The sequence below is a fragment of the Oreochromis aureus genome, linkage group 17 (assembly GCF_013358895.1).
Source record: "Oreochromis aureus strain Israel breed Guangdong linkage group 17, ZZ_aureus, whole genome shotgun sequence".
In the NCBI taxonomy this organism is placed as follows: domain Eukaryota; kingdom Metazoa; phylum Chordata; class Actinopteri; order Cichliformes; family Cichlidae; genus Oreochromis; species Oreochromis aureus.
Genome location: NC_052958.1, coordinates 14,707,803 through 14,735,465, shown reverse-complemented (window position 1 = coordinate 14,735,465; position 27,663 = coordinate 14,707,803). Strand labels below are relative to the sequence as shown.

Sequence of the window (27,663 nt, the reverse complement as noted above, 5' to 3'; positions counted from 1 at the left end):
GGTTTCTGGTGCAGCACTCTGTTTCTGGCAATGAGCAGCCTCCAGAAACCCAACCAGTCAGGGTATGCACATTTCTCCCTGGCGTTCAGTGGTTGTGTAGCATCCAATATGGTGGACAAATCTCAAGCAATGTGGACATGACGTTATTCAAGAAACCTTCAAGCAACAGAGCCTAAGGAGATGCACTTTATTTACATTTCTCCAAAAAGCCAAAAGCATGAACCTGATCTCAAAGACTCCAGGTTCACATAGACTGTAGAGGACTGCTGTCTTCTCCAGAGCAAAGGTTAACATAGTAGACCAGCAAACATGAACAGAAGTAGCCCACATTACCGGTGGTTCTACATACTTTTAACACCACTCAAAGGTGACAGTACACAGCTGTAGACACGAGCCTCTAAAACTCAGTGTATAGCACCTACAGACTACCACTCTAGAAGCACAGTTTACACAGCTCTTATACCTCTGCTGTTTCTTTCGATGCTGTCCTTGTTGGATGTTCATTTCAAAAATACACTGCAGCCCTGAACTTTTCCAGACATCCTAGCTGAGGTTCGCATAAGAATGCAAATGTCCAGATGCAGTCAGATTGGACATTAGCCAGTGTTTAATCTGCCAACTCCGTAGTACAATGTCAGAGAAATGTTCTTCTTAAGAAGAACTCAGTAAATCATCTTAAATGCTTTCAGAAAATGAACAGTGTCAAGGTAGGAATAGACCATCTATTTCCTTAGCTGCTTATTCAGCTGAGGGCCATGGGGTAGCTAGACAGGTCACCAGTCACAGGCCCATCACACAGAAAACAATAGAATCACCAGTTAACCTTAGAAGTATGCCTTTGGACTGAGGGAGGAAGCTGCAGCCCAAAGACATGCTGCCCTCTGATAAACCCACACATTTAAAATTGTCCAAACTAAAATGGACTTTGAGTAAGCGCTTCATTACTTGGCCACAACAGCTAACAGATGTATCACAGCACATCTGGGCTCTTTCTCCATGAATTTGGGCCAATACTGTAAAAACCTGGGTGTCATTTCTTGATAGCCACCTCAGTTGGAATATGAATGTCAGTTCAGTTGTCCAGTCATGTTCTGTTTTCTCTTGTAGACTGTTATTAAGTCCTTATACACAAAAACATCTACACAAAACTATAGCTCGTCCAAAATGCAGCAGCCAGAGAGCACATCAGTCATATTTTAGCTTCTCTTCAGTAGTTACCTTTTCATTTGATGATTGATTTTAAGATTTGATTGATGGGTTTTAAAGCCTGTTGTGGGCTCAAAACTAAGTGAATCTCAGATCTTCTGACACCTTATATGGCAGGATACAGCCTGAGATACCCAGCCGGGGTTCTGCCAGGCCCATCCCAATAATGTAAATTTGTAAATGTGTTTTGAAAGGTGTCATATAAATAAAATCTCTTACTGTTATCACATATCAGTGTCAGCAATATCTGAGCAAATCATAATATAATTATAGTAATAACGCTTGATTCTTGCTTTAGTGTCTGTTGGCCTAAAGTTGGCATGAGAGGGAAAAATGGCCACAGGGTACATGCTTCATTGGAGTAAATGTTTCTCATTCACATGTATATGAAAATTATTTAAAAAAACACTTGGTATGTGTGCAGTATTCTAGCACCGGGTGTAGGAGGTGGTGTTTGTAAGTAGGATGGTAAATGGAATGGTACTTATAGAGTGTCTTTCTACTCTCTGCTACACTCTGCTACATGTCTCATCCTTCACTCTAAGCGCTTTCTAACATTCATACACACGGATGTATCAGGGTTCAGTATCTTGCCCAAGGATACGTCTACATGCGGGCTGGAGGAGTCGGGGATTGAGTCACCAACATACCCTCTGAGCCACAGCTGTATCCTGCTTGTATTCTATTGTGACTTTAATAAGGACTCTTGGGAGATATAAATCTAAAGGGGATCCAAATAAACAGAAAACAGAAAAACAATAAAATGCACAGAAAACACATCTGTGATAAATGAAAGGGGTAAAATAAGAAACTATTTCACTATTAAACTCTCTGCTGCTGCTTTCCTGTATGTACAGAAGTAGTTTGTTTTGGATGGAACTCTCTGCAATGAGGAGAAGAACTAAGAAATAATTTAAGGCGGGAGGAAACCGCTCACTCAGTACTATACATCATTACATTTCTTTGTGTGAGTTTTTGTTTTCTTATTATTTAAAGTGCTGGCTGGGATTGAAGATAAAACCTTCCCTGTGTCATTAAATGAGCAAAAGAAGAATTTGCATTTTCCAGTTTACGTTTAAGCACACCACAGGAAACACTGAGAAGCTATAAAATCAACAATATATTGAATTGAAGTGGAAGAAACTATGAAGATATAAGCTTTTATTAAGATCTTCCCTCTGTATTTTTGTACTTAAAATCGCTGTCTGTGTATGAAGAGAGTTCATTTACGGCTTCAGGTTCAGAGGGAATGAGTTCTCTGCAAGCAAAATGAAAATATTAGCATGACTTCATTATTTCACTCTTGAGGGTTTAGTACAATGTTTGGAGCTGAGATTTAGTCTCCTCAAGGCTGTTGCCAGCCCACCTACACCACAGACAGTTATATAATATTTTACAAGGGCTTTATTAACCAGAGAGAGTCTCTGACACAAGGTCTCATCAGACAAAATCTACTCAATTTGGGCTCAGTGGCTTAACCTGTTGCACATTGTGACCATTTTTTTTTTTGTTTTACAGTTCAGGGTCAACTAATTTACATCTGTAATTTGATGTAAACTACATGTTTTTACTGGTGTTTTTGAAGTGAAAAAGCACTCTAACCTCTGAATTTGTTGGTGCCTTAAAACAATGTACAGATGTTTTGTGCCAAAAAATATAAAAGTCCACACCCTGACTGGGAGATGAGGGTAAAATCTGTGCCTTTAAACAGTTTCAGGTAATCACATTTTGCTCATTGGACTCTTCTCACTCCCCCCCAGTGCTCCCTTACAAGCCATCTTTCCAAACTTCCACCTGTAGTCATGCCTCTTACCTGCAGCCAGCTGCATCCAGCCGCAGATCTTGTACACGGTGCCGGTGCTACAGAAGAAGAAGAGCGCGAAGCAGGTGATGCAGGTGAGCACCAGCACCATGGACATGCCGATGAAGAAGGAGGCAGCTTTGAACGCACCGGAGGGGATGCTGCTGAACTCGGTGAAGCTGCCCTGACAGGTCAAGTCCCGGGACAGCCCGTTTCCGATGCAGTAGTGGAACAGACCGAAGTAGCCCGCCTGCGGCGTGTCCACGCCGTCCCCGATCCAGTACGGCTGGATGAAGCACACCACGTTGACGATGGCGAAGAGGATGGTGAAGATGGCCCACAGGACGCCGATGGCGCGGGAGTTGCGCACGTAGTTGGTCTGGTAGATCTTGGCAGCCTCGGATGCGGGGAGCATGGTGGTGGTCGTGCTGGGGGCCCCGGGGACCATAATGTGAGGGTGGTCTGCGCGGTCCTCAGGATCTATCAACCTCCTCAGCAAACTAACATCTGCCTCATCTGACCACAATATCCCGCACAACTTCTCCCTGTCGCTGCTCCCGGATTTTTTTTCTTCCTGTCTGTTCAGTCACAGTTATCACAGCATCACTGCGCTCTCATCCGTGGCAAGGTCGGGGTTTGATTTCTTCTTGCTTTTCACTCATTAGTCGGCAGAATCAAGACATGCGCTCCAGGGAGAAAAAAAGAGGAGCGCTGGGAATCCAATAGTCAGGAGATTTCTGCCATATTTGCCTTCATGTGTAGGTTATTTTAAAAATGTCTCTGCTTGAATCGTATCCGCTGTTCCAACAAACCGTCTCAGCTGTGTGCACGGCTCTCCCTGAAATGGTCAGCTCGTTCTCGACGCCGACAGACCGACAGCGCAGCTGAGCTCCTATTGAATTAGAGTTGGAGGATAGCCTCGGATATTACAGGGCCAACCCACATCCCTTAATCCCTCTCTGACGTACAGTCACCCGCGAAATCTTAAACAGACACTGATTTATTTTTTTTTCTTTTAGAGGGAAGCGATTTTTATGCCTGATTACACTGTAAAAAAGATCCGTATATTTAACAGTGAAAGACAGTAAAAATACGACAGGAAAAACCTGTTAACTATAAAACAGTTTAAAACTGTTGATTTGATGTGAAATTGCCGTAAATAAAGTAATGTGGAAAAACCGTAATATGTACATTTTTTCTCTGAAAAAAATACATAAACCTACTGTAAATCACTCTTGCATAGTTTTTTTAACGGAAGATTCCAATAAAGTTTAGAACAGGCAAACACAATTTTTTTTACATTTATTTATTGAAAAAAATACAGGTTTTAATTGCTGAATGTAAGCATGGTTGTGCTGGTAATGGATACATGCTGTAATATGACTTTGTGATTTTTGCATTAATTTCACAAAATAATAATAATGGATTAGATAGCGGTTTTCAAGAAGCCCAAAGCACTTTACATTAAATCCATTCTTGATTCATAGCACATTTAATACAGCATATTCTTCCTCAAATTGTAATATAACAGGTATGTCCCAAGATCTTTATACTAGAAATGTATTAGGGCAATTTTTGGATGTAGTTTTTGTAAAGAATATGGGATGTAGCTGTTAAATCTACATTCTGTTGAACTCAATAAACCATGAGCTTAAAATGTAAAAGCCAACAACAACTTGAGAGACCTACAGCTAATGATAGACATACTATATTATTGAGTGAATTCATATAATCCCAAAAGTGTTAAAATAATAATCTGTTGTCTGTTCTATTTATCCATAGTTAATTATCATATGAAGAAAAAAGATTTTAAAAGCATCTCCTCCCAAAACTAGGCGTTTTCCCCTGAAGTTTAGAGCACCATTTCACATCAAGGCGCCTGATTTCAAACGGGCCAATCAGCGCACTGCATCAGGCTCCACCGCAGACAACGTCTGTACAGCTCCACACAAGTTTTGCTTTGGACTAAGGCAGCACGCTGTCTTCATTTTCGTGGACTTGTTTCTCATTTTAACGTCTGCCACAGCTCGTCTTCAGTTACTACGGTAAGAAAATAATCCAACTTGGTTTATTTATCGACAGCATTGTGTTGCAGGCAGTGAAGGCGCAAATGATAAATTTACGTTAGCTTTAGCTCATTTCTAGCATTAGCGTTAGCTACATTAGGCTGAAAAGAGCCTTGCAAAACCAGTAGTGTGCGTTTTGAGACGTGTTTTGGAGACGGGTGTATTAATGGAAACAGTCCAATTAGTATAGCTATATTTGAATGCTTTGTCTAAATGCTTCCTGGATTTTCCCGCCTTGTTTGACATCCGACTGAAGCTTTAAGTTAGCTAGCCTCGCAGCTGTGTCATATTGACTATGTATTTTTGCAGCATATGTGGAGAATCGGTTCAGTCCGTGAAAGCTTATGTTTTGCATTGCAGACTGCATCGTAATGAACCCCGGTGTATTTTTAAATGTGTTGAAGTAAGTTGTAAGCAGGTGTTTTCTGGATATACTGCTTTAAAGTCTCACTTCTACCGCCACCACACTGGTACCGCAACTGTTTCTCAGAATGCTACCTTAATGGGTTTGAATTGCACTGTCTCACTTTGTGAACGCCAATGTGAGGGAACTAAAGCTTTGATTGCTCACTTAAAGGAACACATAGAAGAGGGACGGCATGTAACTTGTCCAGTGAGAGGATGCCAAAGTGTGTTCTCTGTAAAATCTACATTTACCTCCCATATGTCTAGAAAACACAAACGTTTGGAAAATGTGATTTGTGGTTTAAACAAAGATACTCAGTCAGAGAGTCCATCTACAAGTGCCACCATACAGGAAGGTGCCAGTGTATCAGATACAGAAGACCCTGGTATGGATGGGTCTAATTTCAGTGACCTGTATCTCAGAAATGTATGCATGTTTTACATTAAACTACAGGGACAGCATCTTCTGCCAGCATCTACCAGAGGTCAGTCCAGTGGTTGCTTGCAAGAAGTCATTGAGATGATTTTGACGAGAAGGAGAGCTTCTGTTCCACTGCGTTGAGATGACAACCCTTTCAGAAGATGTTCAGATGGAGAAAGTGCCACCAACGCCTTCATCATTGTTTGCGATAAGTCGAAGAGCAAAATTCAACTTTTTTTTTTTTTTTTTTTTTTCCTGTTGTAACTGCCACGTTCTTGTACTCTTGGCTTGTTTAGTTTCATGTTCTGTTGCTTCCACACTAATACACTGGATAACACAACCATATAAGTTCAGCTAGTAACATAACTAATCCTATGCTCCATGTAACAAGTATCTCTGTATTTGTATATATGACTGACATTAAAGCTCTTGTTATTAAAGTTTTAATTTGTTGTTGTTGTTTTAATTCTCAGGTTCCTCCTGCTTCGCTGCTGAAACATTCATGTTGAGCATTGACAAGAAGATTGTCAACGACCGCATCACAACCTTCGCCTCTGCTATCTGCCTAATGTTTGGCAGTTACAGTACTACTGCTTTAACATACACTACCCTGTGGAACTACGATCAACACTGGAGTTCCTTCAACGGTAAAATTTATTTTATTATGGATTTATTTTTGTGCTTATCAAACTTGGCCATTTGATATCTCACCTCAGGTTGTTAATTTCCTCAATCTCTCTTGCCCTTTTTTTCATGAAGGTGTTTCTTTTCCATAAATCCTGAGAGAGGCACCAAGGTTGAATCAAAGAAGAAAAAAGTGTTCTCAGTCAATCCCAGAGTCCTCACTCTCATCTCAGACATTGCTGACCATGAGTGGATCTAGTCCTACCCCTCTTGTTTGAGACAAAGTGATAAAGGTATACTATGTTACATACTCTACAGATTTTCTGTTTTTGAAACATTGTTACAATTCTGATTGTGAGTGGGAAGTTTTTAACAATGTGAAGTTTTACTAGACAAAATTTCTAAAAGTACATGTTCTACTTTTGATTCACTGTTTTATATATGAAAAATGTATCTGGTAAAAGTGTGGTAAACCTGCGATTTTGTTTCTTGGATTTTAATTTTCCCAGTTTTAAAGATATTTGTATTCCAATAGTGTAAAAGTATGCTGCATGTACATTGCTGGCATTTTGTAGTTATCCAAAAATTTGCAGTTGAAGTTCTCAAAACAAGTGTAAAGTTTTTGTTTGTTACCTGATGCAGTTTAAAGATGTACATTTTCAGCTTTACTGCTCAGTTCTGTGTGCAAAATATGTGGGTGTAAACTTGTTCCTGTAATTTCTTCAATTCAGATTTTCTTTCAATTATAGAAAAAAAATGTTTCATTCTCTATATTTGTATTTGGATAATTTGAAAAGTCAAGATTCTGTACTGACATTTATGTAGTGAGAACAGCACCAAAAACACTTAAAGGTGTCTGAATTTTCTGCTAAAGGTAATGTGAAATATAATGTGTGCTCAACTTACAGCACTGGTTTTGCACAATTTGAACAGAACTTGTAAGAATTCTGTGATTCCTCAGTGTTACTGTCATGGAGATAACTTATTTGTGATTTGTTGAGTAAAAATGTAAATGTTTGATGTTCAAAACATCAAAGATTTTTAAATAAAATACTTTTTGGAAATTTAAGGTGGACATTTTTGTGTTACATTTAGTAATTTGAATAAAATCATGGTTTGTGTAATAAGCTTACAGAGTAGAACACTTAAAAGCACTCTAGTCTAAAAACGGTTCTGTATCATAATAAAATACAATTTTAACAGAATAAAATTGTATTTTATTATTTTTTTGATAGTTAATTTTACAGGGAAAAAATGTGTTTTCTGGCACAAACTTTATTTTATATGTTATTTTCATGTTAATTTTAGGGAAAAATATTATTTTTTCTTCAAGTTAAAACATTTTCTTCTACGGTAAAATATTGACCCTAGCACTATTTTTAACCGTAAAATCAACAATAACAATACCTTCTTACCGTTAAAGAAGAAAATGTTTCACCCGTAATTTTACGGTAGATTTCTGGCAACCACAGCTGCCAGCGTTTTACCGTAAAATCTACAGTTTTTTTTTTACAGTGTACTGTGACAATAATTGTGTGGAAATTAGTGCATATAAACGCATGTGCTATTCAAATATTGATAATCAAATGCCAAGATGCAGGGTCTTTTCTCTAATGTTCTAGGTATTGGTCCTAGACTGTGTACATTCTTTAAACTGTAGCCCATTTTCTAGTGGGTGATATTAAGCTTTTTGAGCACAAAGACTAGATCAGTAGGCTAATCAACAACGATTTATTTTATGTATTTCTTGCAACTGGCAAAAATAAATAAATAACAAGAACAATAATGATAATGTCACACCAAGAACGAAACGTGCATAATATTACGTTTTTTCATCATTACTTTCCTAAATTTATTATGTTGTAATATTATACTAAGCATTAAATTGATATATGAAATGATTTTTAAGTATTCCATATGGATGGATGAATGGATAAGAATGTGGCTGAGGATTATGTATCTGAGTGAGTTATTAGGTAGAGAGAAAGAAATAGCATAAAAACAAAGCATCAAATTGACATAATATATACTTTTAATATTATGATGCGGCTATACTGTCTTTTATATTTCTGTTATGGTTGTGTTAGTGTACTACCAGTGACTAAATCGTGCAATGTACCAGATTACTTTAGATATTACCCATAGATTACTAGAATGTACGTTTATAAGTGTGTGAAAACACAATTAAATATACTGCACTATGTAAGACTTGCTTTGATCCACGTTTATTGGGAATTACCGCTAATATTTACTTTGAATACGCAGTGAATTTATAATGTGCTGGTTTCAGTCGCAAAACTACATTACCCAGAAGTCGTGTCTCACTTGTGATTGGCTGCTATCGAACGACAGCGTATGACGCAATCTGAAGGCGCGCGCGAAACTCCAGCAAGTGGTCTTGACTGAGTTTAAAGTGTTTCGGACTTTAACTGAAGATTTCTTCGCATTTTAAGTCTTAAAGACATTTTATTTACCGGCATGAATGTTTCCTCAGCACCCTATGGTTTTTACAGCACATAATTTTTGATGATATTACTCCTTCGATTTTTTTGTCTGAGCTACGGAGTTCATTCGTCGTCTGGTTGGAGTTGGACGAGCTGAAGCTAACGTCAGTCAGCTTGTTTTTAGCCGCACTCTGCTGATCTCACCTTTAAACATAAACGGTGTGGTGCTAGCATGACAGCGCTGTTGCAGCACCCGGGATACGACGAGGAGAGGCTGAAGGGGGTGGCAGAGAAGCTGCCCTGCAGAGAGGTTCAAGCTGGGATGTTGCTGTCGCTGATGGGGCAGGTAAGAAGTCTCCACTTATCTACGTTTAATGTTTTAATTATACCACATTAAAAGACGCATATACACATGCTAAATCAGTTTTTAACGTCCCCAAAAACTCAGTGTTTTATGAATACGTAGTTGTGTTTGATTTAAAAAGTTTTAAATCACTGATATATGATGCATTAAAGACACCATTTTCACTCCTTTACTATTTTCTTGTATTTTTATTATTATAACTATTTTTTGTTTTTAGAAAAATAAAAATCCTTTTCCTAAACCCTAAATTTCAATATCTCAATAGCTCAATATCATATTCTTATTTCTAGGGTTAAGTTTTGCATGAATCCTGTTATCCAGTGTAATTTAGTAAATATGTGTAGGCAGGAGTTACACATATTTGGATCATCTGATGAGATTTCCTTTTAAAAGTCACTGTTCAAAATGTTTCTCTTAGATTATAAAAAATTGAATGAATACAGGTCTGAAGCTTTGGACAGTTTAGTACCAGTAATTGATGTCTGTCTTGGATTAAAATCATACATATATATATATATATATATATATCTACACATATATCCTTGTTATAAAAATTAATTAGTTGTCATTTGATTGCACTCAGGGTTTTAAACATATTCGTTAAGTAAGCCGAGGCTATGAGCTGTTAGCACTATAGCTGATTACTGACAGTAACACTGGATTTAATCATATCAGAGCTTGGCTGTTATTACTTTGCGATGAAAGCTGATAGAAGGTTTAAGTGGATAGTGGTCTTGATCGAGTGAGACAGTTCTACTGAGTGTAAAGATGCTGAATTTTATTCTTCCAGCCCCACCAGTACAGCTATCCTTCAATCTTCATTTACGGTCATCGAGCCTCAGGGAAGAGCCACGTGATGCACGTTTTGATGAAGGAGCTGGAGGTGAGGGAGATATCTGCTATTTAGTGAAAGTTCTGAATAATGTTCTTATGTGTGCATGCTACAGGTCCCTGTATTTAAAACCATAAAATAAAAACTAACTTCACTCTTAATTCCCCTCATACACAGCAGGTAAAAGTGTGATAAAGGACAGACAGCTGAATATGTTTGCACTGGCAGTTACTTGACTTAGAAAAATTTGACTCATGGACTCCTTTAAGCCTTTATAACTTTAATAAAAGTTGACACTTGGATTATTAAGAACCTTTTCTTTATTCAATCACTTAAAGAGTCCTTGGAAATACTTAGTTTTACTGAAAGTACAAAATCGCACAAGGACACAAATCTTTCTTTGCATAGTTTGAGTGTGTGTAAGGTGCATTTTTTCCTTAAAATCACTGGGAAAAAACATTAGAAGAAGAGCAACCGTTTTACTGCTAGCATTCTTGTATAAATTACATTTAAAGATCAAAGACAGCCGGATGTTTTTCTCTCTTTGCACACATACTTTATGCCAATGCACTCAGTATAGATAGGTAATGGCTACCAAAAAGCAGCTATTTTTTTAATATCCAGATATTTTTAATACCCAAATATCCAGATAGTCCCATTGATACTTGGTGTCTCATTTACAAGAGAGACCCGTTTCATCTGCAGTGAGTTCTACTGTAATTTTGTGCAGAGCCTGATGTGAAACATTTAAAGGAGACAACCTGAACTGTGGTGCATGCCAGCATGCTATCTTGTACCATCGAGGGTGTCCATATCAGAGCAAAATAAATGTGGGGCGAAGCGTATGTTACTCTGGATCAGACCTGGACTTCCAAGAAACCCTCAACACCTTCAAGGAGATATATGGCAAATGTAAAACTCATAGCATACTTTGTTTTACAGTTTAATGATATTCCATTAATGATCATACCTCGCATAGCCACAAAAATGTTACTTGACAACCTGAAAGTCTTCTTCTGTTTTTTTTTTTTTTTATTCAAATACGGAGAATTTATAGCCTTCTTAGAACTATTTTTTGTTAAATCACTTGTTCCTGATCTTTCGTTCCTGCAGTTTCTGAATAATTTTTTACTCCCATCGGGTGGTTTCTCACAATGTGGAAATTAAATTGCCAACTAGGGCTGCAGCCGGTAATGAAGATTAATCCCTGATTATGATTATGTTTATTATAGACGAATCCACTGATTCATTTAATGATTAAACAATGAGTCATTTAGTTATAAAGTCCTGGGAAAAACAAGGAATGACCTCTTAAGTTGGACCTCAAGATATTTAAAGTTATCTCTCTAATGAACCCACTGTTTATTTAACTTGTCATTGCTTTTAATAGGTAACACAAAATTATGTAATTTGTACATATTTAGAGTCCAGTGCAGTCAGAAGATTAAGTCAACACAGTGTGAAGATGTGTATCACCTCCACAGATATCAGACTGATTCTCTTTCATGCTTCCTTCTCCTCCTCCTCTCTGCAGCTTTCTCACGCCACAGTGAGCTGCGTCGAGTGTGTTTCTATTGCGTTGCTGTTTGAACAAGTGCTGCTGTCCTTCTTTGGCTGCGATGCCGCCTCTCTTCTCCCCCGCAGTCCCTCCCTGTCTGACTTTGTCCGCGTCTACAGACAGCAGTCCTCCCAGTCGCCTGCCAAACAGACGCGATACATTGTGAGTGCCGTGCACTTTACACACAACCACTCCTCACTTGGCATATGAGATTATCCCTAATCCCATGGCATGTCAGATTATTTATTCCTCGCATGTGTCACCTGAATGTTTGTGTGATGATATGATTAGTAGTAATAACAAGTGCAAATAGATGCTAAACAAAGCTGCAGATGCGTCAGCCTGGAGAAAACAAGTGTAATTTTCAGCCAGAACAGGAGTGGGTTTAATCAGTAATGCTCTCTGATAAGACACCCATTCACTGCCTGTATTATAAATGCTATAAAATGAGATCAAATTAACATCAACTGTGTATTTTGTAGGTAATGGAGAAAGCCGAGCTTCTGAGAGATACTGATGCCAGTCTCCTCTCTGCTCTCCTGCGTCTTCAGGAGCTGGTGAGAAAGTGCTGCATGCTCTTTGTGTTATCTATAAAGTGAGTTGCTTTATTGTTGTTGCTCTGTGCGGATGATGGAAGAGGGGACTGGAGGAGCCTCATTTGTAATGGATGACCTTGAGCTGAGTGTGTGGTGCTTTTTAATGCTATTAAGGAAGGAAGGATGGCAACCACTCACAACATTTTAATTAAAAACACCAAAAGTAAAAAGACTTATGTGATTATTTGTGTTTCATCCCAATGAAAGCTAAGTGCTTAACGGCGGATTGTGAGCGTTAAGAGGAACCTGTCTTTTTAATGGCTTGCCGCTTCAGTGCTGCCACACGGGATTTTGAAGTGATAATTAGGATGCAGATTTACACTTACGTGGAGGACGGGAGGATGATGAGGAGTTGTTTCATCTCTAAACTTTGGGAAAAAAATTTAATAAAACATTAACAGGAAGGACATAAAATGTGTGTGTGTTGCTGACATGCAGAAAATAAACTGGCTTAACTTTTCCTATGTTTCCTACACTAAAAAAAAGAAGGTGACTGGTGCAGTTTTCCAGTTTCTGTCTATCATCCATGCATCCTTTTTCTGAACTGCTTAACCAGTTCAGGGTCACAGAGTGGCTGGAGCCCATCCCATTTTTCAAAAGAGGCAGGTTATAACTTGGGAAGGTTAGCAGCCCATCATAGGGTAAAAGAAAAAGAGAAGGAAGCTGAAGTACCCAGACCAAAAACCATTACCATGCCAAACCCAGATAAACGTTCAAGAAGTGCTTCAACTCTAGATTAATGGTCTTGTGTCTAAACACATAGTAGTTATAGTGATTAAGGCTATTTCTTGCATTAGGTAACAGTGGTGGTTACAGTGGACATATTTTATTGATGTTCACAGATCCCTTTTATCTCTGAACATTATATATGCACTTTTCAATGATGCAGCAGACTTTTAGCATTAATAGCAAATTATGTTGTCACCTCTTGGTTATAGGCCTCTACAATATTAAAGGCACTGTGTGTGTTTAAATTAAGTATGCTTAACTGCAGGTGGTGTTTGTACGTATGATATGCACCTGCATGCTTACAAATTGACTTTAATAATAAATCTTAGGCCTTAAAGGGAATCTAAGTAAACAAATAAAATGAACTGCAGGAGAAATGTTGCATACAATGAAGAAACCCACGTAGTCATAGGGAGGTTTGAAGATGCTTGAAGGGACAGCCCTAACCACACTACCACTGTGGTGTCTTTCTAACATATCCTCTGTAATCCTACCTCTGTCGCACCCTGATGGAGATGGGATTCCTTATATACTGATGATTTAATTATGATATAGGAGGAGGCATCTGCCTAGGACGTCTCCGAGGTGAGGTGTTTATGACATGGCCTACTGGAGAAAACCCTCGCGTATACTCAGGACATCCCTGGCGGACTTTCAGAAAGTTCAGATGTACCTTTAGAAGAGCTGGAGGTCGTAGCTAGGTAGAGGGAGGTCTGGTATCTCTGCTTAGACTGTTGCTCCTAAGACCCACAACTGGATAAACAGCAGAAAATGGATTGATGTTTTCAAAGTAAAGCATCTGAACTGTTGTGTATGCCATTCGTAGGTGCAGTACTTCTTCCTATATTGTGGCTGTTTTAGCTTTAAAGTGAATTATTTCTTTTAATTTTTTCCCATATATTTAGAGACTCAAATTAAGAAAATCCTTTATTATATGCTTATAAAATATTGTTCTCTTTAAGGAAAAAACAGAACTATATTCAATTTCACATCACACGTAAGAAAAAAACCTACAAAATGTTCACATTTGAAAAGCTGAACCCTGGGAGTGTTTGGTGTTTCTGCTTAATCAGAAATGCTTTCATTTGTTTTGTTTAGTCAACATGTCCAGTAAGAACTTAATCAAGCAAACAAAGCTAAATATCTAAATATATAAAACACGTGAATTAACTGAGGAAAGACCTCTGTAAATGTGAAGTTCTCAGAGTCTTCATCTCTCTGAGCTCCCTCATCCTAACTACATATATCTGTTCTTCAGGTTGAGGACAACGTTACCGTCATCTTGCTCAGTGAAATCGCCTGGGACAAGTTCAGACCAAACACAGGCTGCTTTGAGCCGCTTCTGCTGCATTTCCCTGACTACAGTAAAAGTATATAATCCTTCTCACACATGCTACGCCAGCCAGTGTCACGAGTAACTCACAACACGCTGCATATTGATGACGCACGGTCAGCATATGCAGCGTGAGATGTGACATTTGTACCTGTGATGCTGTTCTCACACTCCAGGCAGCGACTCTGGGAAAAATGTTGCGTTATTAAGAACCACTGTATAAATTCAGCACTTGGAGTGTGAATGAATCATTTTACTTTATATTGTGAGACTTGGCTAGTTTTTGGAGAAGCTTTATTTCTTGTTCCTTAAACCGTTTGTAGGTGAGCTGCAACAGATTTTGTCCCAGAACGTGCATCCTTCATATTCAGCTGGGTTTTACTCTGCGTACATCAACATCCTGCTGGGAGTCTTCTACTCTGTCTGTCGAGACCTCAGAGAGCTGCGACACCTGGTCAGAAACACACGTTAACAAGTCATTGCATTGATTATTTTTAATTCTTCCATCTGTTTTCTCATTTTCTTTTGTTCTTTTCTACTAGGCTGCCCTGAACTTTTCAAAGTTCTGTGAGCCTTTGGCAGAAGGGAAAGGTAATTGTGAGGAGGTCTTTTCATTCATCTGAAAAAACACACTAAAACACACACTACCTGTATAAAGTTGTCATGGAAACTGCAATTGCAGATGTTGGTAGAATACTTATACATCCAGCAGACACCGAGGATCATTAGCTTTTAGTTGTAGATGTGTTTGTGTAAACTTGGCAGCTGTGAAGCCAGATTTCTACATAAAAGTTATTGATTTTTAGGTCAGTGTTGATTTAACTTATATAGTACCTAACTGATAGCAGAAAATCTTATTTTCAAGGCTCATAATGTTCAGTTCTTGGCCAATTTCAAAGAAATTTGTCAATTCAGTTACATGTAGCAGCGCTGAGGTCTTCATCATTATGTTGTTCAGAGCTGTTTTGCATGAAAAACCTGCTAAAAAAAACTTGCGTGCTCTAAATCTGACATTTACAGTGGCCAGAAACAGACCTAATGCTACTAATCATTGCTTTTGTGACAACTTGCAGTCAGATGCCATCTTGAGAGAGACTTTGGGGCCTCAAGATGGAGATAAAACAGCAATAAGACAGTCAGACTGCTATCAGTTTGAGACTGAATGAGGTCAAGCTGGAAATTGCATTTAATCTGCGATTAACTGTGATAAATTGGCCCAGATCTCAAATCTGTTGCAAAGCTTTTTCCGTCTGTGGAGACAGAAACTCTCATTGTACAGAAATTCAAACTAGTTACACTCAGAGTCCAGCCAAAACCTCATACAGCTGCTGCAGGATGGTGATTTAACTGCAGAATGACAAAGGTGCTGGGCAATCTTGCTTTAATATAGGAATATAAGCTGAATACAATCAGTTGGCACCTATGTTGTTTTCTATTGAGATTAGCCTCCTATTTCTAAGAGAAGCATCACAGGCAAGTTGCGCTCATCGTGATAGTCAAATTGCAATGTGTTGGCAAGCTGTCTACATATTAAATTAGAAGGCAGTTTTTTACAACCCTTTTCCAATATGTCTGAGAGTGATTACAGCCAGTCCAGTCCAGATCACCTTGCAATCTAAAAGTGGTCAACCAGAGCCTGACATTGCTGCATGCTCATCTTCTGGTCATTCATTTGGTCACTGCAACTATTTCCGATTGGTCGCCGGATTTGAAAAGTTCAATGTGATCACCTGGTAACCACTGATTCTTTATAGTCAAAAATAGTTTACTGTCCTATTTTAACTCTAATGTGTCTTTATCTCTGGAAATAAAATGGTTAAAAAAAATACAAGTTACTTCCCAATATAATGTGAAACTATGACTTTGGATGTCCGCCTCTAACCAACCAAAACATCTATTCGGATGATGTAAACCCTCAGACCAAACAATGATGCCTTAAAAATAAAAATAATAGAGCAAAACTGTTGTATTGCTCTGGGCTGCCTTCACTTGTACAGTTGTACCCAGTAAAGAGGCCACTGAGTGTATATTTCCTGAGTGTATGTTATGAGCGATGTTGTGACGGCTCCCCTTTGTGCCATAACTGTCTTTGTGTTTATTTTCTTTGATTCAATGATGGTAATTTTCAAGCTACTTCATGTTGTCTTCAACAAGCTTCGAAGACAAAAACAAGAAGCCCACGCGGGTAAATCACAGTCCCTGCTTTTAAACCCCGTGGGGTAGCTCCAAATTTCTGATATACTGTAGCTTCAGAGGTTCCTCATATTTCAGACACTAAAATGAATTTGAAGTTTAGAAATCCTATCTTGTCTCTGTTTTGGTCTATTGTGAAAACAGTATGTGGATGTTTGTCCGTTTGATGCTTCTGCTTCTCTCTGGTCGCCCGCTGTGATTGGAAATGAGTGTTATGAGAGTAGAGTTTGGAGGCTGTCAGCACATAAAAAAATACCCAAAAAGCTCGCAGGAAATCTGTGAAATAGCTGAGCCGAGTGTTCATTCTCAGCTGGTTAAAATATTGATCTGTGCTGCTTTAATTGCTTTGTTTCTACAACTGTTTTTGAGGTTTTCCTGCTGTTTTTCCGTCACTTTCTGATGGTGTTTGTAATTATGCTGTGTGTTTAGTGAAAGAGACTGACACCCACAAGCTGTGGAAACACATTGAGCCACATTTGAAAAAAGCCATGCAAACGGTTTACCTTCGAGAGGTGTCCAGGTCTGAACTTTTTGCATTATTTTGCTATGTGCTGCTTTTCAGACTATTAATGGGTTTTTTTTAGCCTTATCATCCATGTGTATTCTCTGTCCTCTGCTCAGTCTGCAGTGGGAGCAAATGCAGCAAATGGAGGAGGAGGAGGCCGGAGCCTTGCGAGGTATTTGCATACACTGAGCTCTACTGATGTCGATTACAGAGCAGATGTCAAACTGTGAAACACTGGTCTCTTATGCTCAAATTCTTTTCTTCTATGCAAGAAAACAGAATTTTAGTGCAGGAAAGAATATGACGACGTGGACTTATTGCATTTATTTTGTCTTCTGAAAGGTTTATCGGCTCACACTCATGTTGAATTGCCTTATTACTCCAAGTTCCTGTTGATTGCTGCCTATCTGGCTTCCTACAACCCTGCACGCACAGATAAACGCTTCTTTTTAAAGGTAAAGGAATATAATAATGATAATAATAATAATACTTTTTTTATGTTCAGTCATATTTAAACTGTAATGCCAAAATTTCTTATAATGAGGTCAGAACAAGTACAAAAATTGCAGTGAGTCAAAAGTTCTTTTTTTCTTTATTCTTGGCTGTGTGATGTTAGTGAGAATGAATATCCCAAATATGCTCATCTTTGGGAGAAAAATACTTTTATTAAGCTTTTTTGGGGGGGATTTTTTGTTTTCTTAACCTTCTCGCCTAAGTCATGATTTTGTGAATGAATCAAATTAATCACATCTTCTGTTTCTCCTCAACAGCACCATGGTAAAATACGAAAAACAAACTTCCTGAAGAAAAATGAAAAGGTGATTATTCTGACATAACTCTTACATCTTTGTTGATTTCATTTGGAAACATTTAATACAATGTTTATATTGATCTGTCTCTCTTCTAGACAAGTAATCACCTTCTGGGTCCAAAGCCCTTCCCTCTGGACCGCTTGCTCGCCATTTTTTACAGTGTGGTGGACAGCAGAGTCGCCCCGACAGCGAGCATCTTCTCACAGGTCAGTCTGGTTTAAAGCAGTCGAGAGTCGCTGTTTATGCCAACTTTCACTAAAAATTCAGACCCCTGAGAGGTTTGGCAGCTGTCTTGAATCTTTAACAATTGTGGATAATATTTCTTAATGATGGACTTTGGACTTTTTGGGAATGGTCTTAAAACCCTTCCCAGATTGATGGGCAGCCACTGTTGCTTTTTTAGCTCTTTCCCCATAAAGATGACATTTGACAACAATGTCAGTAGGTACGCAAGCAGGACATAGTTGACATTTTTCCTCCTTGGCACTGTGCTGACACATCTGAATGCTTGAGACCTGAAGGCTGCCAAAACTTCTGCTTTTATGGAGGTGCCCACATTTACTGAGCACATTTAATTAGCAGCTGGCTGCTACTCACCCTCTTAATTCCTATTCCTGGCTTAATTTTTGTTAAACAAATAATGGCGCTAATATGTCATGTGTTGTTGTTCATCTGTTGTTGTGTTTAAATGATTCTATAATGTGGTATGGCACAAATAATTTGAATTTGAATTAAAGAGTTTGTGTTTTCATTTCCACTGAACTGTGTGTGCACTAAGATAACTTATTCAAAAATAATTCATTTCCTAAGAGATCTGATAATATTTCTCTCCTTGACTTGTTTAAACACCACCACGTTGTTATGTCAGAGCTCTGCAATAGTCTGCTTCCCCTCATTTAGTCCTGAACTGTAGTTTTTTTTTTTCCTGCGAAATCCTGAAGTTGGCCTTAGGGTATGACCCAATATAGAAAATAATTTCACACTTTCTTCCAATTTGCCTGATAAACCATTGAACGGGAATGTACACTGTTATAACAAAAGGATGGTAAAGGATTTTTTTTGTTTTCTGTGTGTAACAGTGCAGTGTTTCATGTTAAATCAGCCTGTTTTTTTTTTTTTTTTTTTTTTTTTTTTTATTAAAACTGTTTCCTAGCCATATGGTCAAAGACAGCTAAACACAGACCTATCTATGGACCCAAGCATGAAATGGTTTTAGGCAATTAGGCTCGCCCCATATCTGTGTGACTGGCTACCATCATTTAATGGCTCTGCTTCAAAGTGGAGAAGCTGCGTTTTAAAAAGTGGAGCAGAGACTCATTTTGGTTTTCCCCTGTCCCCGTTTAGATTTCCTCACTGGTGACCCTGCAGCTGCTGGCTCAGGTCAGTCATGACGACCAGCTCGACGCCCCGAAGTACAAATGTGCCGTTTCTCTGGACTTCATCTGCGCCATAGCCAGGTCTGTGTGTGTGTGTGTGTGTGTGTGTGCGCACGCTCGTCCTTTTAATGCACATGAATGAGACTGACTGAATTATTCAAGTGAACTGACCTTTTACAGTTTTTTTTTTTTTTTTTTTTTTTTTTTCACTGAAAATCTGCTTTGTGTGATTTATCTTCCAGGACGGTGAACTTCGATATTGTGAAGTATTTGTACGACTTCCTGTGAGCCTGCGGTGCATTAACAGAGAGATGACACGCAGTGACAGTCAGACAAAGGCACATTTGTTTCTGCAAGAACACACCTAAGGACAAGCATTTGGAAACACAAGAAGCTCGAGGAGGAAATTAATCCAATTATTTCGCTGCCCCCTTGTGGTTGATGAATGAGCTCCTCGTTTAAATGTTTGTATTTGTAGAAAATAAATCTTTGTAACTTGAAACTTTATTTGGTTTAGTTTTGTGGTTGCATTTTCAGTGTATTCATAACAGATATACTCGAGATTTATTTTCTTTTTCAGCATATTGCAAACATCTAGTTTAGGCTTTAGTATAGCAAAGATATTAGTGCATACTGTTTGTTAAGCTTTAAATAAGGAAAAGGAAAAACAAAACTGGTGTGCAGCTGTAGAAGCACTGATGCAAAGTGATCCTGGCACAATGCAGGTGAGTCATCGTCCTTGCTCAAAGGCGGGATTTTATGTCAGTAATGTGTTTTTAATCTGTTGCATGAGCGTACTAAGGTCAGGGCATATTGTTAATACAATTCATAAGTGTTTATGGAAGATGATGGCTAAAAACATCCCCTAAATTCAGCTCCAGGATTCACAGTAATTTGAGCTTGAAAGAGCAAAGATCAGAAAAATACTAAAAATATGTGAGTCTTCGAAGTAGTTGGAGGACTCTCTAAATAGATCAGTGAGAAGATTAAAAACAGAAGCAGATATACAGTACTATGTCTCCAGGCTGATATTATCATACTCACGCACAAACTGCTGGAATCTGTAAGAATATCACATAATTTATTAATATAGTTATATTATAAATCTACACTCGGCAACTTTATTAGGTTCACCTGTTCATCTGCTTGTTAATGCTAATATCTAATCAGCCAGATGACCTGCTGAAGCTCGAACTGGGGAAGAAATGTGGTTTAAGTGGTTTTGAACGTGGTTGTTGGTGTAAAACAAGGTCCGACACCCAGTTTGACTGTAACTGCAATTTCTACCTGTAAAATTAGTAAGATTATTTCAATCTGGGATAATTTGCTCCTGGTAAATCTTCAAAACATGAGAAGTAGACAAAGTGTGTGTGGTTTTTTTGGTTTTTTTATTGTTTATTTTTAGTGTACAAATAAGCAAAAGCTGAACTCAAACACATTCTGTAGTCTTCCAACAGAAGGCACAAGATGAGCGTAGCCAACAAACACAACAAAACTAATCTGCATTAATGCTGAATAAAAAAAGCAAACCATTCAGCCAAAGAAACTCCCACACACACACAGAAAAGCTGCAAAACCACAAGCCTGCGTTTCGCTCCAACTTAAACTTTTGTTTTCAAAAGATTAAAAAATAAAGTAACAAATGTATATAAAAGGTAAACATTTGATAACTGTTTTTTCACTGCCACATCTCCCACCTGCTCCTGTTTTACAGCCACCGACTTAATCAAATTAGCATGGATGTTGAGCACACTGCAGTGTCATAGCTCCCTCCTGTAAACCCCCCAGGCAAGAGCGGGTAAATAGAGATTTGAGTAATTTGGTGCAGAGGAACTCAGAAATATTTAAAAAAAAAAAAGATTTGGAAAGCCTAGTCGAGTGTATGTAATTGCCACTCTGCTACTCCACTATCTCCCTCCTTTATGCCTCAGGGTGTCTGAGGGTAAGTGGACCGTCTGAGAGATCATCCCTCATGCCGAGGTGGCCTTGGGAGCGATCGCCATCATTAAACAAGGACAATGAGCAGTCTGCAAAGGCTGACTGAGTCATCCCATTTAAAGTGCGTATGTGTCACTCCTTTAGAGATCAAACATAAGATATGTGTCAGTCTCCAAGACACACTGGAATCATATTAAAGTGGATTCAATCTTAATAGAAATCTCAGGCTATAAAATAACCCGACTGACTGAGACACTCAGGTCAAATCGTGAATGAGGATGAGGTAATCAGAAGGGACGGATCCTAAACGCTTCGCCTCCGGTTGTGGATCATGGCCACGATGTGGGCGAGATCCAGACTCTTCATCATCACCTCCATGAAGTCTTCATCGCTGCGAGCACCCGCCACAAACTCCTCCAGGGAAAGCTCCCCTGTTGGAAGAGACACATGTTGTTTTTGGTCAGATTTGAGTGGGTTTTCAGCTAATTTGTCATTTCTCCCTGCAACAAAGTCACGTTCATAACAGACAGTTTGATATATTGATATGATATTTTAATATTACTGGTGCCGTAATATTAAGTAAACAATGGAAAATGTCAGTAAATGTCACTAACTTTCCTCCAGCTATTTCCTTTTAAATTATTATCATTGGTAGCTTGTAACTACAAAGGCGATAAACATATTTTTAGAAACGTTTGAGATTTCAAAAACACGTTTAAACACTTTCCAAGTTTTGATTTTGTGAATATTTTCATTTTATTTATGTCATTATTTTGTTTGTTTGCATCCCTTTAATCTCACAGTTATGGAGAACACATTCATACACTAAAACACCCACACCCTGCTAGACAGACACATAAGCTTACAAAGGTTTCTGGACTCATTTCACTCGTATTCTATAACCTGTTTTGCATTTATAAATCCTCATTTAACTTCTAAACTTGCAATTTTTTTCTAAATAGCTATTAATCATACAGAGGCAAGCTTACAGCATGAAGTAGAACCACTTGTCACAGTATTTATAACTTAAGGTAGTTTGCAACCTTGTTCCTAAATGGGTCTTTAAATATATAAAACCCAACAGTTAAAGTGGACCTATTTATTGGTGGATGCTCATATTAAATATGGGGTCAGTGTATGTACCACTAAGTTCAGACTTCAGACCGCTCTAAATGCACAGTTTAAGGCAATTTTTTCTACTCTGTTGTCAAAGGGAGCAGATATTTACGGTGGCCCTGAGAGGTCAAACACACTGAACTTGCAACAACAGTTGCAGAAGTGACAGCAGAAACCAAAGCATGCGATTGCAATGAGACGATTAAAGAAAGCACAGAATCCATCTGTGTTGTGAAGGAAAATGAGATGCAGGTAATTGTGTTTTTAATCACATGATTCATATAATACTGTAGATATATGTTTGCTACAAGTTGTTTACTGTAGCTATTCATCACATCACTTGCATTGTGTTTTATTAGCTTTTATTTTATTGTTTTGGGGGGGGGGGGTTGTCTGCTTTTGCAGGATTTTTCTATCTGCTCGTGTTTTCGTGTTAAGCTGCAGTGCGTTTGACTTGTCAGGGCCACTGTAGATATTCCTAATATGGTCTGAGCGCAAGTTTGTGGAGGGCAGAGAATCAGAGGAAAGCTGGTATGAAGAGAGAAAGCTAAAAGCGACAAGTTGTCTTCACCCAAAGGTGGACTGTTTCAAACATTGAGATTTCCTATTAAATAACCTCAAAAAATTACCGACTGTACCTTTAAGAGCACATTTTTATTTCTAATGGTGGCCTTTTAGCTCAGATTTGCTATAAAAGTACCTTTAAGTATGACAGTAGTTTCACCTGTAGTAGTAATAATATAATAATAATAATAACAATAACAGAGTAAAACTGAACTGTTAGTACTTTTTCAAATTGCAAACAAATATAGGTTAAAACACATGTTGCAGTGGCCTTTGGCTATGGTTCATTTCAGTAAGTGATGTTAAGTAGATATCATTTGTATTCCTAAGTATACTCTATGTGATAAGAAGTACTATAATTTTTACAAGTAGTACAGTACGTCTACTGTTTCAGTACTTCGTATACATCTAACTCGGCAACATTATACTTCCTGTTTGTATTCATTATAAATGTGTAGGGATAGATATTAAAAAGCTACTTTAAACCAGTAAAAATATTGTGCCCTTTCAGGTTTTATGTGGACAGCAGTTGTATTTTTCATATAATCATCAGGTTTAGTCTCTTATCTTTTGTTTTCAGAGTGAATGTCTAATCTCTGTCCACCCACGATCAATTTTGTCCTAAACCTTTTTCTGCGTACTGTGCCAGCGCACACTCACCATCTCCATTTATATCAATCCTGTCAAACACTCGGTTAGTGAACTCCTCCGCAGATGTTTCCTGATTTTCATTTCCATTGATTGCACGGATGGCCTGGGAGAAGACGAGGAAAATCAGTATGTTTGCCAGATTACAGGCTAAGACATATATTCAGAAATGCAGTGTGGCTGGTGCACGATGGGATGACTGTACCTTGATGATGTTCAGAAGCTCGTGGCGGTCAATGCAGCCGTTCCCATCCACATCATAGAGTTTGAAATACCAGCGCAGCTTGTGCTCCATCTTTCCCCGCATCACCAGACTCAGAGCGGCCACGTACTCCATGAAGTCTATGTAGCCGTCCTGCAGAATCAAAGTGTCAACCACGACCATCCACGTTTTATATTCATTATAATCACTAAACAAATGCATCATCCCTCAGCAGAAATAGATCCCCAGCTCCAAAAACAATCCAAGGGGAAGTGAAGCACGCCAGGACGGAGGATTATCTCCTGTCTGCGTCTAAACAATCTCAGCATCAAAGCATGCTTTCACAGATAATCTCACTGTCTAAATCATTCAGAGATTACTGTGGCCTTTTTTGTAAGATGAGCAGGGTGGGGGGGCTAAATATAGCATGCAGCTCCTCAGACAGACGTCCTGCCATGACCCCGCCGCTACCTCAGAGATGATCTCAATTAAACTGGGGATCAAAGGGGATACAAGGGACACACGCTCCCTGTACTTAGAACATGCATGTGCAAGTCTAATATATTTTGGTATTTAAAGTCTTTCTGTTAAACTGGTTTTTTTTTTCCACATGGGTGTTCCAAACAGGCAGGAATTTCCTAGATATGTTGGTGTCTCACATTCAAACTGGGAATGAAAGCTAGATTATGCACTCCTGGCACAGACCTGTAAAAGGCCCTGCACTTACAAACCCTACACTGAAACCACACAGCCAGATTTAACATCATCTATTTTGTTTCTGTTTTTGTTGATTTTGCTTCTGTTTTTTGCGTGTCTCTGACGTTAAGTGGCGTCTTTGTGGTTGTTTTGCATGTATTGGCGTTTTCTTTGAATGTCTCATAGGTAGTTTTATCTTTGCTTGCATCGATTTGTGCATGTTGCACCTTTTTAGTAAGCTGTGTCTTTCTGTATAAAATTTTCAGTCTCTCTGCAGATGTTTGGACTATATTTGTGTCTTTATAGCACCAAGATGTGCTTACTCTTACATTAAATTGAGCCTCTGGACCAGCCTGTCTGATGTGCAGTTTATTCATATATTCAAGCTTGTTGTAAGGGAGATTAATTTTAGAGAACTCGTGTCCTTGAATGATACAAGTATTTTTAATCTAGACATGTTTTAAGAAGTTTTTTCTCTCATTTGTTTATTTTAAATGTAACATTAAAGACTTCAGAAGCAAGGAACAGACCATCTCAATTAACAGAAAGTAACTGTCATGAAATATCAAAGTAATATTTTCAACCCGCACATATGAGGAATCCCACACACTTATCTGTAAAAAACAGATCATTTTCCTACAATTTCTCATATTATGAAAGAAATAACTTTTTGAGTAGTCAACTGTCAGATAAACGTGGTAAGCAGCTATTTTTTAATAAAATATTTAAAGCATTCAGTCTTATTTGACCTTTTTAACATTAAAAATAAAAAATAGATGAATTACTATTAATATTTTGTTCCAGCTTCTTCAGAGAGACTATCTTGTGCTTTTTCTGTCTTTTTCATTATTGTGAATACACTATGTTATGACTCCTGTAGTTAAGCACAAGAATAATAATTCATCACAACTTAAAAACAAAAAATGTGTCAATTACAAATATGTAAATCAACAAAAAAACAGCCTAAAAATTTACTTTTTTTTAATTGTGTCTAATTTTAATTAAAAGTGTTTTTGTCACAAATAATAACAAGATAAAAGAGAAACAGTAATAATTTGTGTTCAAAGGAAATATGCAGGTAACATAAGCTTACATTTTTATTTAACATGTACACATAACACATAATAAATCCCTCATGGAGATCCACACTGTTTAGACACACATGTTGAGAACTACAGAAAATTATTTGCTCATGTTTCATTTTCAGATAATCATAGATGTATTCTTCTATGTTAGCTTCTAATAGTTATATCATTATTTTATTCTTTAGGCATCCTGTCATCTTTGATTGTGTTTAAATGTGTGGTGAAAACCAGACTCATCTCACCTTGTTCATGTCAAACGTGCGAAACATCTGCTCGATGTAGGCATTGGCCTCTGGGTCCAAACCTCTCAGCCCGAAGAACTGCTTGAACTCGTGCAGGGTGAGCTGCCCTGAGGGGCACTCAGTCATGAACTTCTTGTACCACAGGTGCATCTCCACAGCCTGCAGGTCGTCCACGGTGCAGCCGTTTGAATTGCCCATTTTTTATTTTTCCAAAACTCAGATAAGGTAGCTGGACTCTGTTACAAGCTGGACTCAGACCTCACAGCCCAAGCGGTCTACTGTGAAGTAGGCGAAGACCGTCCCTCTTCACAGTCACACAACACTGGGACTTTTAGAGTGAGAGCAGTGGGTGGATGGCCCCTTTTGTAGCTCAAGTGTGTCTGTGTAGAGGGGGGTGTTGAGGTGATCCACGCCCCTTGGTGCTCTCCTTGTGTCTAATCACTGGCTGTAATCCTGAGAAACATGCAGATGATCATCTTAATCATCCAGCTTGAAGGGCAGCCTGGCTGTTCCACAATTACCCTGAGATGTGCTGACAGACACAAATGCAGCTTTCATCCCTCACGTGCAGTGCCTGCCTCTAAATGATGGGATACATCTGCCTCAGCATGTGGACTTGGGTATGAGTGATGCAGATTTAATGCTTTGGGTGAAGACTAAGCACACTTCAAAACATTCTCCTAGCATTAGTGAACATAGTTCTTCTGTGTACGTTCTATTTAGACCTATGATATAAGTTAATGTTGATGAATTTAAATATTTAAAATGACCAGGGGCCGGTCTCATTAAACCCACAAAGTCAAAACAATGGCAAATAACATTTCTGGTACCTGCAACTTTTGCTAAAAACATCAATCAGCATTCTATTGTGGGTGATTATTAGTGTGGTTTTTCCACACTCGTAAAAGAAGTTTAGGCAGTTTGTAAATTAGGAGCGTTCAGGTATGCGTTAACAAAGTCCAGACTACAAAAAGTAGTCTGTTGTTGTAAGACCACTTCCGGACAATTTCAAATCCATCATTCTACAGCGAGAAAGATTATTTAACAACATTCAAGACAGTTACCAATTTTACCAAATTTAACCCATGATCAAATCGTGCAAAGCTCAGAGAAACTGCAAAAAATGCAAGAACTACATCTCTGACTCTGCAGGCGTCGGTTAGCATGTTAAATGTTTAAGTTCATGACAGTATAATTACAAAAAGACTGAACAAGCATGGTTTATTTGTCAGGATTGCCATGTGAAAGCTTCTTCTGTCTAAAAAAAACATGGCAGCAAAGTTGCATCTGATCAAGATTTCTACTGGAGTTATTTTTTAAATTAGTTATATAGTTATATATAGTTAATTAGTTAAATATTTTAAATTTTTCTTGACTCTTTTATCCTTTACACATATTGTTCTATTATGCTTTTATTTGTATTTCTTTTGTTTGTGTTTTTAATGCCATCAACCTGCGAGCATGTTTTGTACTTGCCATGGCCCTTCATCTGTCTCTATTACTTATATCTGACCCTCTTGTATGTTAAGCACTTTGGCATACCACTGGTTTTTAAATGTGCTATATAAATAAAATTTGTTGTTGTTGTTATTTTGTAGCCCAGGACCTGAGAACCTTTTCCAGCCACTGAGTCGACCATGAACTCCTCCTTATACCAAAGTGTTCTAGAGTTAGATCTGAAGCTATCTGTCTGACAGCTAAGGTTTGAGGAAAACCAGTCATGCTACAAGGTCCTAAGCAAATCTACAACAAAAAGAAAAGAACCAAGATGTTTCACTGACCTATTCAAAGTCCAGACCCCACCCTGACTGAAATGCCTGTGCATAAACTAATGCTTGCAAACGTCGAAGAACTGAAGCAACACTGTGAAGAAGAGTGAAAAAAATATTCCTCCACAATGATGTGTG

The 27,663-nt window shown here is 38.3% G+C and overlaps 3 protein-coding genes across 3 annotated transcripts in view; 1 reads left to right on the top strand and 2 right to left on the bottom strand.

Annotated features, from left to right (window-relative positions):
* Window positions 1-4,062, bottom strand: part of lhfpl3 (LHFPL tetraspan subfamily member 3) — a 52,651-nt gene extending 48,589 nt beyond the window's left edge. The window contains exon 1 of the mRNA XM_031758063.2: window positions 3,020-4,062. Coding sequence (XP_031613923.2) covers window positions 3,020-3,455 — 436 coding nt within the window. The 5' untranslated portion in view covers window positions 3,456-4,062. The remainder of the gene's footprint in view (window positions 1-3,019) is intronic.
* Window positions 4,063-8,878: 4,816 nt separating this feature from the next.
* On the top strand, window positions 8,879-19,772 carry orc5 (origin recognition complex, subunit 5). Its single transcript, XM_039600633.1, has 14 exons — window positions 8,879-9,313; window positions 10,122-10,214; window positions 11,698-11,883; window positions 12,204-12,278; window positions 14,305-14,416; window positions 14,703-14,833; window positions 14,922-14,970; window positions 17,002-17,092; window positions 17,194-17,249; window positions 17,420-17,532; window positions 17,848-17,895; window positions 17,985-18,095; window positions 19,234-19,346; window positions 19,508-19,772. Exons 1-14 carry the CDS (start codon window positions 9,200-9,202, stop codon window positions 19,551-19,553), a joined length of 1,338 nt encoding a protein of 445 aa, XP_039456567.1. The 5' UTR covers window positions 8,879-9,199; the 3' UTR covers window positions 19,554-19,772.
* A 1,035-nt stretch (window positions 19,773-20,807) lies between these two features.
* Window positions 20,808-25,972, bottom strand: guca1a (guanylate cyclase activator 1A). Its single transcript, XM_031757716.2, has 4 exons — window positions 25,757-25,972; window positions 23,737-23,886; window positions 23,544-23,637; window positions 20,808-21,634 (listed from the first exon to the last, which is right to left on the bottom strand). The coding sequence occupies exons 1-4, from the start codon at window positions 25,952-25,954 to the stop codon at window positions 21,507-21,509; spliced, it is 570 nt and encodes a 189-aa protein (XP_031613576.1). The 5' UTR covers window positions 25,955-25,972; the 3' UTR covers window positions 20,808-21,506.
* Window positions 25,973-27,663: the final 1,691 nt, after the last annotated feature.

Excerpts from the sequence above, each read along its gene's own strand:
- guca1a (XM_031757716.2), bottom strand. The coding sequence starts at position 25,954 with ATGGGCAATTCAAACGGCTGCACCGTGGACGACCTGCAGGCTGTGGAG. Across the intron at positions 23,887-25,756 it reads GCACGTTTGACATGAACAAG|GACGGCTACATAGACTTCAT; the intron begins GTGAGATGAGTC and ends TTGATTCTGCAG. Across the intron at positions 23,638-23,736 it reads AGCTTCTGAACATCATCAAG|GCCATCCGTGCAATCAATGG; the intron begins GTACAGTCATCC and ends GTCTTCTCCCAG.
- orc5 (XM_039600633.1), top strand. The coding sequence starts at position 9,200 with ATGACAGCGCTGTTGCAGCACCCGGGATACGACGAGGAGAGGCTGAAG. Across the intron at positions 14,417-14,702 it reads TTTCCCTGACTACAGTAAAA|GTGAGCTGCAACAGATTTTG; the intron begins GTATATAATCCT and ends AACCGTTTGTAG. Across the intron at positions 14,971-17,001 it reads GCCTTTGGCAGAAGGGAAAG|TGAAAGAGACTGACACCCAC; the intron begins GTAATTGTGAGG and ends CTGTGTGTTTAG.